This window comes from Anastrepha obliqua, chromosome 3, assembly GCF_027943255.1.
Source record: "Anastrepha obliqua isolate idAnaObli1 chromosome 3, idAnaObli1_1.0, whole genome shotgun sequence".
NCBI classification, from domain to species: domain Eukaryota; kingdom Metazoa; phylum Arthropoda; class Insecta; order Diptera; family Tephritidae; genus Anastrepha; species Anastrepha obliqua.
Genome location: NC_072894.1, coordinates 78,745,495 through 78,762,191, shown reverse-complemented (window position 1 = coordinate 78,762,191; position 16,697 = coordinate 78,745,495). Strand labels below are relative to the sequence as shown.

The window sequence follows — 16,697 nt, the reverse complement described above, 5'->3', positions numbered from 1 at the left end:
TATTTAGCAAATCTTAAATATATTTGACGGGTGAATGCGCTGAAAATTGTGTTTCTGAGCTAAAATTGTGTAATGAAAAACCGCGAATACCAGAAGACATAATGAAATTTATATGTTTTTCTTACTTTTATAAATATTCCAAGGCTATCGAAATATGACTTACGTTATTTCAATTGTGATGTAAAATAACATCCCATCACCACAAACAATTAAATAATAAAATTTTTGTGCTTTTAATTAAAGTAACTAGTAACCTGCGGTTGGACATTGATTTTCAATGCAAATTAATTTAAGGACCAAATATTTGCGGTTAGACAACAAGTAATGACTATTTTACTAGAAAATATTGAAAATGCCAAAAGCACAAACGGCAATTGTTGAAGTCTTAAAACAAGTTGTTGGTGTCGCCTGGATGACGTCAGCTATTTTGTGTTGTGTGCTTTCGAATGCTGTGATATCAAGGCTGCATACCTGTGGGAGACATTCAATGACAAAGCAAAATTCTACTGCAGACGCAATAATTTTAGCAATGCTAAATTTCGTTTAAACTTTTTCAACTTTGATTGCAAGTATTGTGCACGTTGAATAAAAAATAAAAAAATAAAAAAAATTAATATATATGAATTTTTATGTCGACTTGTATCGACATAAAGAATTTAAATGTAATAAAAAAAAACTTTTTCTCTCACTTACCTAAAATCTAAACTCAAATTCCGCTGATGCGTTGAAATGCGCTTAGGCGGGTTCGTCCCCACTGCACCGCCCGAACTCACGTCCGTCGTTGCGCCGCCTGCGACACTCAGATTCTGTCGTCCGTGCACCGATGGCATCGAATGATTGATGAAGCGGCTCAAACTGAGACGTGGCTTGGGGTAACGTATATGCTTCGGCGTAGTCGACGCTGAGTTCACCGGCGTACCACCACCATACACGCCCACACCACCAACGCCATTCATGCCATATGCGTGATAATGTGGTGGCATCGATGCTAAGCCACTGTTGCCGTTTGGCATGATGATGGGCAATGTGACGGGAGCGGACTTGAGAAAGGCAGGCACATAATTTGCATCTGCAGCATTGCAGCTGATAATATCTGTAGGAGAAGCTGGTGTCGAATTGACGCCACCACCACTGCCTGAAGAGGATAACGTCAATGTGGAATTATGTGGCGAGCAATTGGCTAGCGTAGTTACGTCGCAGCTCGTAGACGAAGTGCATGAACTCGGGCCCGAATTGCAGATGGCAATCGACGAAGATGCTGATGTGGTGGCAGAAGTGCCAGAAGATGAGGATGATGTTGAGGCATTACTGCGCAGACTTTTGGCTGGACTGGGTTGAGCGTTTGGAGCCACTGCTGTTGCACCACACACTGCGGCTGTCCCCACTACACGTACACGTGTGGGACTATGCACTACAGTGCTATTGCTTTGCTCACTGGAACTGCTTGTGCATGCTGCCGCCGAGTGCTCTGACTCGTCATCGTCTGCATCAGGCAGCTGCTGCACCGGACTACTGGGGGACGATGGACTCGTTTGTCCGTTGGTTATCGCCTTAATGGCAAGCAATTCATTGCAGTTGCCATTCTCAGCATTTGACATTGTAGCTGTTGGGTTCATATTTGTCATCCCACTATCGCCAACGTTGTGCGTCGCACACTTGGCACCGTTCATATTGTAGTCGGCAGGTGGTGTCGTCTCCAAAGTTGTGGCCAGACGTACTGTTGCGGGCGCATGATCGACTACGTCGACACAAGGTGACCGGAAATCGTCAACTGCTACCACCGGCGATAGCATTTTCGTTGCCGATTCGATTTCGCGTATGTGTCGCAGGTACTGGTATCCATTGTCCTGTGCATTGATCGCCTTCTTTTTCGAGCTGGCGCTGGCGGTGTTTAAGGTGCAGCCGCTAGCAAGCGATTTATCATTGGCGGGTGTATTATTGCTGGAACTCTTTTTGGTTTTAAAAGCGGAAATAACAGAATTCATATTGGCTTCTTGTGCGGACAGTAGTTATTTACGTAAAATGAGTATTTTAATACAAGTATTTCAGAAAGAGGACTTATAAATTAGGCAAACTTTTGCGCTTGAAGGAAGATATTTTTTGTTTGTTTTTACATCGAAGTGTATATCTATTTCATTACGCCATTTCCAATTGAATGTCCACTAGTGAGTATTAGTTGTTCCAGATGTTACGAGCTGTTTACGATAATTCTAAGAAATTTCTTGCGGGAACTATTCGGCTGTATTTCTTAACGACCATTGCCCGTTGATGGAGCAAACGACTGATACTTCAGCTGACATCTTGAGAATGTTGATTATTTGATCTAAAAAAAGAACATAAAAATATTTGTATTAGTATTTGGTACCAACGAAATAACCGAAACAGGATGCGAAACCACATTATATATCTCATCATTATATCACAATGACTCACATAATATGACATCCCATCACATCATAACATAATAAATAAATAGTAGCCAGTGTGGTAAATAAGTTAGGGTTATATCCTATATATCCCCTATAAATAATAATAATAAAGCCAAATGGCATCACATCGTACACATCGCATAACATACCAAAATAAATGGCATCACATCATATCATATACCATCACAAATCATACATACAGTGGCTAGAAAAAAATGGTTTCCTAATGAGCAATGCTGTACACTATACCGCCCACGTCCACATGCCAGTAGAAGTATGCCATAGATACATAGATACTTTAAAAGCAAAAGCGTATAATTCTTCTCCGTACAGAAACTGGAACTTTCCAAGCCAAGCTCGTACCGTTAATAGTGGATATGGTGCAATTACTTAGAAATTGTTAAGCAATTTAGACAAAGTAATAAGTTTTCTTTCTAAATTATTCGAGATATAAAAAAGTATTTCGTGTCAACCTTAGAAAATCACTTCACGAAAAATAACTCAATAATGTTTTAATTATTAGTGTACATAAAATTAAACAAATTAAATTTCTTTAGCATAGAGGGCAATTTTAAGCATTCGACGACAGAATTACGCGCTTCAATTAAATTACTCTTCACAAAAAAGCGCCTACATTGCATTATATCTTAAGTCAGGTGATCTTGGGGTCCAGTCGATGTCACTTTTTTTGACACTAGATGTCCCTGGAATTTCTTTGCAGAAATTCGATTGTTGCATTCGCAGTGCGGCATGGCGCACCGTTTTGTTGAAGCCAGTAACCCTTCTTGGTAAAAATATCGCCCAGTGATGGTTTTGGGTCATGCATTTGCGTTTCGCGGAACTCGCGTAGATTCTCAGTTTCCCAAATGCGGCAATTTTGTTTATTCACGCTGCCAGAGAGGTTAAAATGTGTCTCGTCAGTCATTAAAATTTGCTTCCAAAAATTGGGTTCAGTGTCAACCATTCGAACGACTGTTTGGACGTATTCCAAGCGACAATATTCTTTGTGTCAATTGCACTTTATACGGAAACAAATTTAAATCAACCTTTAAAATGCGCCGCATTATGGTTTCACTGACGCCAAAATGCTGAGCGCGACGACGATATGACACTGTTGGCTCCTGGGCAACGCTCTCCCTCACTGCTTCAACAAGTTCATTGGAACGTCTTGGTCGCTGATGAACGGCATGTTGACGATCTCCTATTGTCCCGTACTCAAAAAATTCGACCCCAAACGACGAATAGTATTATCAGACGGTGCCTGTTTGCCGCGATACTTTTTGCGATATGCGCGTTGAGTTAGAACAATATAACGACTATTTTCGATGTATAGCGTCACCGTTTCAGCGCGTTGTTTCGGTGTAAAGCGATCCATGGTTGAAATTGTACTGAATTGACGTTTCGAAAAATAAGTAATAGCGACAGTTTTGAAAAAAGTAGTGAGTTTGATAAACGTGATGAAAAATTTTTAGTAATCCTTTTGAAAAATATCACACGCCTCGGAATTATTAAGAACTTTTTGTTACGAATCGGATTCATTTGCTTTAATTTTATTTGTAATATTAATAGCCTAAAGTTATCTACGTAAAATAATCTAGGAGTATATATGTATGTGTCCACATCTGTGCATATGTGTACTTCACTACGCCACAGCTGCTGACTCATTGACGCGTAATTTCGCTGAAAGATTCGGAAATACTTACATAAATATATACCTAAGTATGTACACAAAAAGAGGCAAATCTTCATAAGTAAGTACATAAATGCAGACATAAGAGCAAAAGATAAGGGCAAAGAATAGACAAAATCCGGATGACAGACATCAGTCAGTTTGTTGGCTTATCGATCCACGATGGTACAATTGGTATTCAGGTATGTGTTCATATATAAATGTATATATGTACATATATAACATATAGACATATAACATTGAGCAGATAGACAGACAATGCGTCAGCTATTGACACCAGTGTGTTGGAGGTGCGAAAATGACGATTAGGCGTCTGAAAAAACAAAAGACATGGCATAAGTAGGGCGACCTTGGTAATGCCGCCGCGAGCGTTGAAACGACGTGTGACTGTAAGAATATTATTAAGTGTGAGTAAGCAAAGTAAATATTTAAGTGCAGAAACGCGCTAACAACGCTAATGTCTCGTTAATCTTAAGCTAAACTAAAAAAGAGGAAAATATCGAACCAGCTAAGGAGAATCGATAAACTGTTAGAAAGTGGAGAAAAGGAGAAGAATTTTAAAATTTCAGAAATAATTTTAGCGAAAATATTGAAAATCATTTTTTTTTTATTATAAAGGGTGATTTTTTAAGAGCTATAGGAAAGTTTTTCAAAAAAAAAAAACACGTAAAATTCAAAAAAAATCATGAAATTTTTATTTAAATCGATTTAATAATTTAATGGTTGAAGATTATTTCATGCAAATGTTGACCACGACTGCGCTTCAAATGGTCCATCCGCTTAGTCCAATTTTGGCATACTCTTTCCAATGTTTCGGCCGGTATCTCACATATAAATGCTTTAATGTTGTCTTCCAATGCGTTAACTGAAGCCGGCTTGTTTGAATAGACATGAGCTTTAACATAGCCCCACAAAAAAAAATCTAAAGGCGTTATATCGCACGATCTGGGTGGCCAATTGACGGGTCCCGAACGTGAAATAAAATGTTCACCGAACTCGCCTCTCAACAAGTCCATTGTTATGTGTGCTGCGTGGCATGTGGCACCGTCTTACTGAACCCACATGTCACGCAAGTCAAGCTCTTGCATTTTGGGCAAAAAAAAGTTGGATTTCATTTCACGGTAGCGCTCACCATTCACAGTTACGTTACGATTCGCAGCATCTTTGAAGTAGTACTGTCCAATGATACCTCCAGCCCATAAACCGCACCAAACTGTGAACTTTTCTGGATACATTGGTAGCTCTTGCTATTCTTCTGGCTGATCTTCACTTCCATTGATCCAAAAATGCGCTTCGTCCCTGAACACAATTTTTCGATAAAAAAGTGGATCTTCGGCCAAGTTTCCAAGAGCCCATTTACCAAAAATTCTGCGTTGCGGTAGGTCGTTCGGCTTCAATTCTTGCACCAGCTGTATTTTGAAAGGCTTCACACCTAAACCTTTCGCAAAATTTTCCACGTTGTTGAGTAACATAGGCCCAATTGCTGCGAACAGCGACGAATGGATAATTGATGGTCAGCATTAACACTGGCCGATACAGCTGCGATATTTTCTTCAGTTCGCACCCTACGTAAGCTTGTTGGAGGTTTGATGTCCAATAATGTAAATTTGGTTCTAAATTTAGTCACAATAGCTCGAATAGCCGCTTCAGTGGGTCGATTAAACTGACCATAAAATGGAAGAAGCGCGCGATAAACTTTCTTAATAGAACACGCATTTTTATAATAAAATTCAATGATTTGCAAGCGTTGTTCGTTTGTAAGACGATTCATGGTTAAATTACTGAAGACGTCTGACAGTGAAACAAAACACGAAACGTGCGTCAGCTGTTTAACGAACTGTTTAAAAAGATAATAGCTAAAAAATCACCCGTTATTTGTACATATTTGGATGTTGAAGGTTATTTTTTGGAAGAGCGATTTAAGACCTCCTGCGCGAAAGGCGTACAGTATTCGCGCGCGATTCAAATAGAAAAAAGTTGTTGCTTGACTCTGAGAGAAAAAATTATGTGGGTTTCCTCTAAATATTTCAAATTTACTAAATCCAAAGCATTGTTGCAATTTTGTAATTACTTCTTACAGTGACTCAAACGCTTAATCTTTCATACTCGCGTTTAACTTTAAAACAGATTTTCGCAACTATGAATTAATATTATTTCGTAAAAAGAATGTTTCACATTACTTAGTTTAATAATATATTGAAAATATTTATCGGCCGACTGCCGATAGCCCTGGCAGCTAGTGCTTAATTAATTATAATTTTATTCGTAATTAATATAAATAAATAATAAATAAATAAAAAATTATCTTTGCATTAAAAATGTTTTTCTTGGAAATTTTTTTTTTGTTGAAACGTTAGAATAAAATAAATTGTTTCTTTTTTTTTTTAATAAAAAAAAACATTATTTTTGGTTTCAGTAATTCATGGATTCGTAGACATTGCCTACGACTAGGTCCGGTGGTTTAATCCTCCTCAACCTTCTTCTATATATTGCTTCATTACAAAAAGATGAGGCTTCATTAAAAAAAGATGAGGCTTCAGCAATGATATGCTGTTCAATCCTTTTGTCATGCTTAGCCGCACAAATATTAATCGGTACTTTGACTGTGTGCAACTGCAAGTCTCTATGTAGGTCGTATTTCCGTATATACTAGAGGCTTTGCCGATAGTCCGTGATACTTTATTTTGAAAAAGCCTTCACACTGGCTTAATGATTTGATTATAGATTAAAAGTTTATTTTGGGCTTGATTATGGATTAAAAGTTTATTTGCGTTAGATTAATATAAATTCATATATTTGACTATTTACATATTAACTAAATAACTATTTGACTTTCACACACAACTACTTTACAGTGTCAAAAACATTGCCCACTTATGCAATGTAGCATATTTCCACCGCTGTATGAGTAAAAACTAATAATAAAGTTCCAAAAAAATATGAGTACCATTTTTTAATCTTAGTATACATTAAATCATATGCCTTTTATCTTTTTCACTTTTCTCATGCGTAAGCTAGCCTTGAAAAATGTGAGAAAATGGAGCTCTCGGACATCTGGCCAATTTATCGCATTCATTACGGGTGCAAATACAGTTTGTATGTATGCAATTTATGCGAATGTGCGATTTTATTTGCTTTTGCAACAAAATAAATTATGCTTGCAGAGTTTGCAATTTTTCTTAATACTTTTTTTTCTTTCAGAAGCATGAAAAATGTTCACGATAACAAGAAAACAAACAGTGCAAAGTAAAATGAAAAGTAAACTCAAAAAATATGAACAGTGAAACTTGAATTGTAACGCATACGCCATGTTGCTCAACCACATACACATATAGTGTGCATGCATACATGCTTATACATACATATGTACATGACAGAGCGGCGGCGACCGAGACATTTTAATATGTTTGTGTTGATGCACTGAGTGTGCAAAATTGGGGGTGTTTCTGTTATTGCCTTAGTAGGCCGCAAGGTAAAAGCGAGTACATTGTCCCTGTTTCTTAATTGGGGTCACATAAATAAGACATGAAAGGCTGGCAAGTGTGGGTAAACAGAAGAAATACTTGTAGCCAACTAGAAGTAAAATAAGCAGTTATTAATGAAATAAAATATATGTATTTGTATGTGAGAAATCTTATTTTGTGAACTTGTCGCAATGCGAAGCATGGCTGAGGATTGAAAACAGCCAAGTAGTGCTTGAAGCAGAACCTGATTTATGATGTCTAATTATTAAAAAACAAACAAAAAACAAAAAAAAAACAGGTTTCTTAAAATTATTATTTGTACTGAGGAGAAAATAAAAAAATAGGCATAGCACCAAAAATTTAAATTAAGAACGATTCCTTTAAGTGATCCAAGTATTTTGGGCATTGTCGTAAATTTTTATGATTTTTTTTTATTTGTAGGCTTGAGTATCATAAGAAATACCTTAGAAAATTTTGAAAACAAAAATTAAAAATTCGGCAATTTATTTAGTAGGTAGGTAGGTAGGTGTGTGAAATGGTTGAAGTGCCAGTCTGGCACTCCTCAAGCAGCACTAAAGCGCCGTTTTGATACCATTGTGAAACCTCCAACAGGCAGATATCTTTAGTCAGCCAGAGCTGTTGATATAATGGGGAAGATTGATGGGACTTAGATTAGCGCACTGCCTCAGGCTGTCGAAGAAAGGAGCGCCCAGTGATCTCAATCGTCTAGCTACTTAACCCGGACATTTACAGAGAAAGTGGTGAACAGTCTCCTTCTCTTAAAGGCCCCCACAGCTTCTGCAATGGAGGTTAAATGGTAACCTTAGCTTTTCCGCGTGCGTGCCGATCGGCCAATGACCAGTAAACACAGCAACGAGTTTGGAAATTGAATGGCGGGGATCCCAAAGGACCTTCTGAGTCCTTCGTATATTGCACCAGGGCCAAAGGGTTTTCGAAATAGCACATGAAGAAATGGAGCTCCATATTTTCTGCGCTTTCCTCAGAAATAATTCGAGCAGTTCCCATTTAACAACTGTCAGCGGGATGCCAATGACCGGTTAGGAGGACTCTGAAGCCAATTCAGTCCCCTTCCTGGCAAACTCTTCAGCAAGCTCATTTCCCTGGATATTCCTATGTCCCGGAATCCAGACCAGAGATATGTTACCTGCACGCCCAAGAGATTTGATCTCTTCGTTACAGGAATTTATTAATTTCGTTCTGTACCATGGCGTCGTCAGAGCTTTGATCGCGGCTTGACTATCGAAGAAAACGATTTATTTGAAATTTGTTGAAGTTTATGGTATTGAATTTTAGGAGAAATAGCTTTTCAATAATTCATCTAACAATTATTTTTTAAATTTTTTAGACAAAACATACTTTAAAAAAATGTTTGTTTTTTGTAATCCCTAATATTTTTATAGTGGTAGTAGAGTTATAGTCAAATACGCACCGCAAACCAGTGAAAAATCGGTCTAAAATACGAAGAAGCGCCCGTTTGCAAATCGATGGAAACATCGCTATGTACATAAGTAAGAATATACAGCTATTTATCGCTGATTCGCTGAACGTATTTGAATATAACTCGAGAAGTTATAGGAATCCTGTGTAACTAATGAGCATAGTCTCAACCACTTATAGCAAGGCATTAAATAATGAAAAAAATTTAGTTTTTTAACAAGAAAAATTGTAGAAAACAACCTTTCTTCACAAAATTATAAAAAAAAACTTTTTCACAAAATTAAAAAACAAACCCGTTTTTAACAAATTAAAAAAATTATTTTTTTTAAAACAAAAAAATTAAAAATTTAAATTAATTTGGATATAAAAAAGAGCTTTTAAATACATATTACTTATTTTATTCTAGACAATAAGAAAAAAACCCTGTTTTTTGAAGGTATTTCACTTTGGACATCTACAAAACTAGGCATAGCCAGCATGCACAACTAAGGGCTCATATTTTTTGTTGTTCGCATTTAAAATGGGCCCTGTTGCTTCCCTTATTTGCAGAGAACGAGCGAACAACAACATTGGTCAACATTTTCTATTTAAAAAAGTAGCGTAGCAACGCATGGCGTGTGCCTGAAGTCCAATTACTCAGTGATATAGGCCAGCTGTTTGCACATAAATCATTTACTTGTCCGACATAAAAACCTATAATGACACTTAACAGACTTTGCAACTATTTCCACGACTTTCAGACGACAGTGTGTCTTTCAATGATCTACCTCTTTTGGCATTTCGCTTATTTTTTTCTTACATTATGGAATTTTAGGAAAACTTTAACGGCGAAGTTTTCAAATTTTGAATGAATATCACCGTTGTTTTTAAAATTCTGCAGGCCTTAAATATTTCTGTAGAAATGAAAGCTAAAAGTAGAAGAAAAAAAAAGCTCCTTATTATAGCACAGTGTAATTAAACATTACGAACATTTGAAACTTATTGGCATAATTTATTGACTTTGTCCATGCAAATCGAGGAAAGACAAATGAAACTACGAGAGTGCTTTCGTGCGTATGGCATTGACATCAAAACAGTTTATTTTTACAGCATTTTAACGTGAAGAAATTTATTGACTAATTTTTATTGTTGATACGAAGCATGCGACCTTGACATAATAATATTGGCCTATTATTGAGGTGTATAGTTTCTAGCATCTGATTCGAATCACACAAATACTTGGCTATGGCAAGGTAAACCTTATTTCATTTATTTCAAAAATGCATTAAATATTTAAAACTACTGAAAATTCAAAATACAACAAAAAATAGCTTAATTGTGAAACGCATTTGTATCGATTTTTGCTTTTCTATGGGCTCGCGTACTTGTATAAATAAGTAAACACTTTCGCATGGCGGCTGACTCCAGCAAGCCACAAGTGGAAAATATGGAAAAAATTTCATAGTACGGGTGTGTACATATACTGATGTACGAATGTGCATGCCAACATGCACATTTGGAATGAAGGTCACCTACGCTGATGGACACCAAGGAGACGTATGTCTAAACATGTTGATACAGAAATATAAATATATAATGTAGGTATATGTAAATATTTAATAAATATAACGAGAAATATTTTAGAATAGGCTACAAATATTTTAGAATTGATACAGAAATATAAATATAAATGTTGGTATATGTAAATATTTAATATAACGAAAAATATTTTAGAGTAGGCAATTTATTTTTAAGTATTTTTCCACTCATTACATATCTACACTCATTTATTCGCACCGCAAGATCGCTTATCTAGAAGCTCGCTGTGTTTATCTTCTTCTTCTCATGTATGCCTTCATCAATTAACATACATATGTCTGGGGCGGCAACAAACTCATTCCAATCTTCCCCGTTAGCATATTCACATACCAGCATGAATCAACATGCCAGAGATGCTTCAATCGGCACGTGCTTTTATTACAAATGAAAAACAAAAAAATGAAATAAAGCTAATGAAAAAAATTCAAACATTTTGAAATGAAACAGAACAAATTAAAATGAGGTAGGTAAAATTATAAAAAAAAAATTATTACAGAACTTAACAAATATCGATTCGTACTACTTACTACCCAGCAGGAAATTTAAAAAAATTAAAAATATTCCGAAGCAAAATTTTTAAAGCTCAGCGTTAATACAAGATCAATTATATTCGAGCTTAAATGATCTGAGAACTTCAATTTTGCAGCATAGAATTCAACATCCTAATTTTGCATAAATAATAAGTAATCAATTATGAGGCTTCTTGACTTGTAATTTTTACTCACGGTCGCACTGTTTAACTCAAATTGATGATCAGCTGTTTTCGAAAACTGTTCGGGCAAACGTTTATTTTTCTAAATTATGTATATAAAATAAATAAATTATATAACCAAACGTAAAGGTATGGTGACCAGCAACTCGTAGTCGTACAGAATGTGGCTGTTAGTTGAAATAAGTGCAAATTTTTCCTCGTCCAAAACACCTGGGTGGCCTCAGTAGACTAAAAGTGCACTAGCCTGCAATCCCAGAGGTTGTGGGTTCGAATCCCACGTAAAGCACGGTCATTGTACTTTTCCAAATTTACCTACTTTCCCGGTTTAAAAAAAAAACAAACACAAAATCTCATTCCTCAACCCCAAAAACTTATCTTTTCCATCCTTATTCCCGCACAATATTTCCATTGTGGCTGGTAAAACAAGCAAAAAACAAAGAAAAATACACAGTTACATATTGCATCAGTGGCGCCAGCAAGAGGAAGCGGGCAACCGCGGTAATAGCGCAGACACGCCAAATGTAGCAAAGTCCTCAACCATTTGTGTGATCCTTCTGGCAGAAAAATGTGAAACGCAGATGGCGCTCAAAGCAGTAAGGCGTTGTTCCTAAGCAACGACAGGTAGGCATTCCCACTACTTAGGACTGGTAGCGGCAGGCTAATCACCTTCCCTGTCAGAAAGCAAATAGATTAACGAAACCAATGCAATACTCAGTCTTGTCGAGGCCCTATGCTCCCGAGAGGAGTGAACAAGGAGAAACAAAAAAAAATACCAGTCTAACGGTTAGACGCGATAGAAGTGAAACCTTCCGTAAAACAAACTGAGAGAGAATGAGACGAAAGCAGCATTAGGGGCGGGATAATTATAGGTTCATTATAATATTGCTATAAAGTTCATATTTTATTTTCTTCATTTTATTATTATTCATCCTCAATGTTTTCAATTTCAACAAATGATACGAGTGGCTTATGATAGCTAAAATATGATACAAATGCTTTGGTTTCGATGTTGTCAACATATCTTTGAAATACCGCGTCAAATGTTGTTTTTGATCGTGTTGTTGATTCAGTGCGATTGTTACACATTTTTAAATTGAATGTTGTATTGAGAAAGTCAATTGAAGGAACCGCTGTGTCCAATGCAAAATTTACGTTAAAATCGCCACTTAAAATTATTGGAACTTTATCGTAATCTTTTCTAAGTATCCGCGATACTTCTGGTGTATACTTTATTAAATTTTCGTGAATGAATTCCGTGATGCTATTTATTAATTTTTTTTCTGTCGATATTCACGACACTTTTCTGCATTATTTTTCGGCATAATTGCGGTAAATATTTAAAAATGAAAATATTTACGAATATAAAAATACACACGCGGTTGCTATTATGAGCGTCCCCAGCAAAACCTGCGTAACCGAAACTCTAACACAATTACATTTTTTTGAATGTTACAAACACATATGCACGCAGGTTTTGCTGGGGCGTAACCGAAACTCTAACACAATTACACATATGCACTCGTATTTGTTTGAAAATCGACTTTTTTTTTGGTTCTCCGTCACCTTTGGAAAATGTGTAAACAGTAAGCAAACTTTATTCATATATTTTTCCTCATTTTTGCATCAGTAAAATTAAACAAACGCCGTAGCCGAATGGGTTGGTGCGTGACTACTATTCAGAATTCACAGAGAGAACGTCAGTTCGAATCTCAGTGAAAACACCAAAATTAAGGAAAACTATTTTTCTAATATAATAGCGCTCACCCCTCAGCAGGCAATGGCAAAACACCAAGTGTATTTCTGCCATGAAAAAAAGCTCCTCATAAACATATCATAAAATAAAATAAAATAACTGTATAAAAAAAATTTTTTTCTTGTGACTCGAACCAAGGATTTTGGATCGGAAGCTCACAATGCTAGTCGCTCGGCTACCTCGCCATGCTGTCGGTGCTGGCCTAAAAGTTATTTAGTTCGTCGCTACGTTTATATCAACATATAATATAACGCTTCGTAACTAAATAACTTTTAGGCCAGCGCCGACAGCATGGCGCGATAGCCGAGCGACTAGCAATGTGAGCTTCCGATCCAAAATCCGTGGTTCGAATCACAAGAAAAAATAAAAGTTATTTAGTTCGTCGCTACGTTTATATCAACATATAATATAACGCTTCGTAGCCAAGAAGTCGCTTTTTCGTTTCACTTTTCCTCTAATCACTCCCAACGATTCTAAAGAAGTTTTCACTTCAAAAAAAAAAAAAAATCAGGTGAGCCCAAAAGGTGTTATTGTTGTAACAGTATAAATATTCCCCATAAATGTTTGGGGAATGCAGCTGGAGTGACACTCTTTGGTCAGATATAAATCCGAAGAACCGACTATGACAAGATGACCTGATATAAACTTGTTAAAGATCTTGTATCTAGTTTTTATAGAATGAGATTAACAGATTTGGTCCTAGATCAAGAAGCGACCTTTTGCTATCCTAACAGTGACTGGATAATCGTGGGACTCGCCGGAAAATCGTGGAACTCGATTTTTTTTATCCAAAGTACCAAAAAAATTATCACATCTTCTAGTAGATTTTTTAGAATGCTCTGCTTTTACGCCCATTATCCTTTCATTTCTTGTAGAGTCTACAGAACATGTACTGTTCTTCATTTTCTATCTTAACGGTTGCTATCAGGAATTCAAGGCCAGCTTTATAACACTGTCTTCTCTACTATGATTCTATGTCTGTTGCTATGCTCTTCAAAATACTTGTCTAATTTTTGTATTCATGTATGTAGCATCCGTACTTTGCTAGAATATCCACTAGTACTGAACTGATGCGCTTCTAGCCAATTTAGCACCATCACAGGTTCGCTTTATTTATAAGTTAGAAATAACTGGGGAATTTTGCACGCCGATGCTCCTGGGAAGTGTCTGTTGTACATCTATCGATGGTTTGGAGCTAATACTAAATTCGACAGATTAGATCTGCTTAGGTCCGCTAGTTCTGAATTGGTGTTAAATTTGACGAATTAAAGCATATTTATGAGACAACTGTGTTACAGTTCGAGCTACTGCCATTGGAGTAATAGAGTACACATGACGTTCCCTCGCAACATGAGTTTCAAGCTAGTTTCCAATTGGCTTAAATTGTACTAGTTCTGAACCAGATAGTTGTTTCAGGTCTCCTCTGCAGCGTAAGTGAGTGAATATATTTAGTTATGTGGTATAGGTTCAAATACATAAATACTTAAAAGCGCGAAACATAAAGTATTTCTAACTGAATTTGTTTCTTGTTTCGCAATTAAATTAAATGGTTATTATAGGCATAGGCCAATCAAATTTTGGTTTTCTGTTCTAAGTGGAAAAGATTTTAAATTCATAGCGTTTTTAGTAGCAAATTTTTACTTCATGTTTCATCTTCTTATGCCACAATGTTCAGCTAAAAGAAACCCCTAAGAAGTGATGACTTCATATTTTCAAATACTTCGCCCCAAATTCTTGTTAGACGACGACTACGTCAGCAATGGAGATCACGTCTTGTAACTTATAAATGATGATGATTATTTAAAGCTACTGCAACGACATTTAATTCTAACAAGATAACACACTTGACAATCAAAACAAGATAGGCAACTTGACTATCGATATATTGCGCTATTCAGGCCACCATTGACGCCATACGGCCACATTTATGAAAAAAAAACAGTCAACTGATCAAATGGACCATGTAACTCATAGCCGCAGCGGACATATATATTCTAAAAATAAATGCCATGCAATTATATAGCAGAGTTTAAGGGGGGAAACCGGTTTAGGAGGCCGAAATTTTGGTGTTTTCTGAGAATTTTTTGAACAAGGAAGGAATAATCAGACATTTTTTAAACATGGAGGGCATTCCTGAAGTTGCAATTTTTCTCCGTAATCAACAACAATTTTTTTTCGTTAACAACATGTTTCCTAAGAATAAGAACTTAATTGTGGTAAAATAGTATTGAAAATTGCGTATCTTTGAGGCGCTTGAATACAATGTAATTTTTTCATACCATATTTTTTCATTTATTTTGCTTAAAAAAATATTTTTAATGATAAAATAATCCCAAAATTAGGTTCATATGGATTAGGATTGAATAAAGAATACTCCGAAAAAAGTTAATAACGATTGGTCTATAACTTTTTGAGCTAGAGTGCCACCAATTGAAAAAAACTAGTTTCGAGAAAAACGTCGTTCTAACTAACGCGCGCTATGGTGCGGAACCGACGGGCAGTCACTTAAGTGGTCATAGAATCGGGAATAATGCGAATTTCGCTTTAAAATTTTTACCACATATTCTTGAGTAGTTATACTAACAATTTATGCAATAAAAAAAAGTTGAGTTTTTGTTAAGTCTCAAATCATTTCAACAATTTTTCTGATTTGTGTGATCATTTTAAGTTCCCAAGCTATTAAAAATACCCGACGGAAGCAACGAATTACTCTCTAGGGAAATTCGATACAAATATTTCGGAACCAATATCTTATAATGCTCCTCTGAATTCGCAAACGCCAACGACTGCAAAGGGATCAATAAGTACTTAACAATTGAAAGAAGGAACACCATGTTGGCTAGAAAATAGTTTATTGGTCCACATAGTATCCTATTAGCTTCGTTTTACTTATCCTCTAATATTTCTACACTTTGTTGATGCCTTTTAAATAATACAACTTCACGATGTCCTCCAGGGAGAGCCTTTTCATTCCACCCATATATCTAGCAGTCGAGATATTTCTTCATATCGGGAAACAGAAATCGCCGCATGGGATAAATCTGGAGAACATACTGAATGAAGCTTCAATTCGTAATCTAAATCATCTAAGCGTTGTTACTCCTAATATTTTTTTCTTTTTGCCAAAGACGAACATTTTCACCTAAGATCTGTGACTGATTTATCGGTTTCACGGAAATTAATGTGAATGGCATCGTACACATCCCAGAAAACTGTCGCTTGCCGTGCCGGCGGTTGGTCGATAGAATCAGCTTGGCCTCCTTCGACCACGATTTACCACAACAAGTCCACTGACTACTATTAGTTTCTGTTTTTTTAGTGTTACTAAGCGATGCAAAAATCCATTCAGATTGCAAAAACTTGCTTGGACTGCGATTAAACATCATCGCCATGCACTACTGGTCTCTACTAAGCAAATGCGCCACTCGTCTGAGGGATAGACTTTTCATATCAAAGTTTTTGTGCAAAACCAATAATCCTTTTCACAAGCATACCATCCCTTCATATTTGCGCCACTTCACCTTTCAATTGTCCAATACCATACCGTGGATTATATCGACCATTCGGATGTGGTGAAGTAAGTAGCGCCAACAGAACGTTCGACATTACTTGT

At 36.4% G+C, this 16,697-nt stretch overlaps 1 protein-coding gene across 1 annotated transcript in view; it reads right to left on the bottom strand.

Annotated features, from left to right (window-relative positions):
• Nucleotides 1–403: 403 nt before the first annotated feature.
• The window catches only part of LOC129242814 (mucin-5AC-like), a 166,868-nt gene continuing 150,574 nt past the window's right edge, over nt 404–16,697 (bottom strand). The window contains exons 4-5 of the mRNA XM_054879670.1: nt 694–2,323; nt 404–471 (exon numbers count right to left, since the gene is read on the bottom strand). Coding sequence (XP_054735645.1) covers nt 423–471; nt 694–1,985 — 1,341 coding nt within the window. The 5' untranslated portion in view covers nt 1,986–2,323 and the 3' untranslated portion in view covers nt 404–422. The remainder of the gene's footprint in view (nt 472–693; nt 2,324–16,697) is intronic.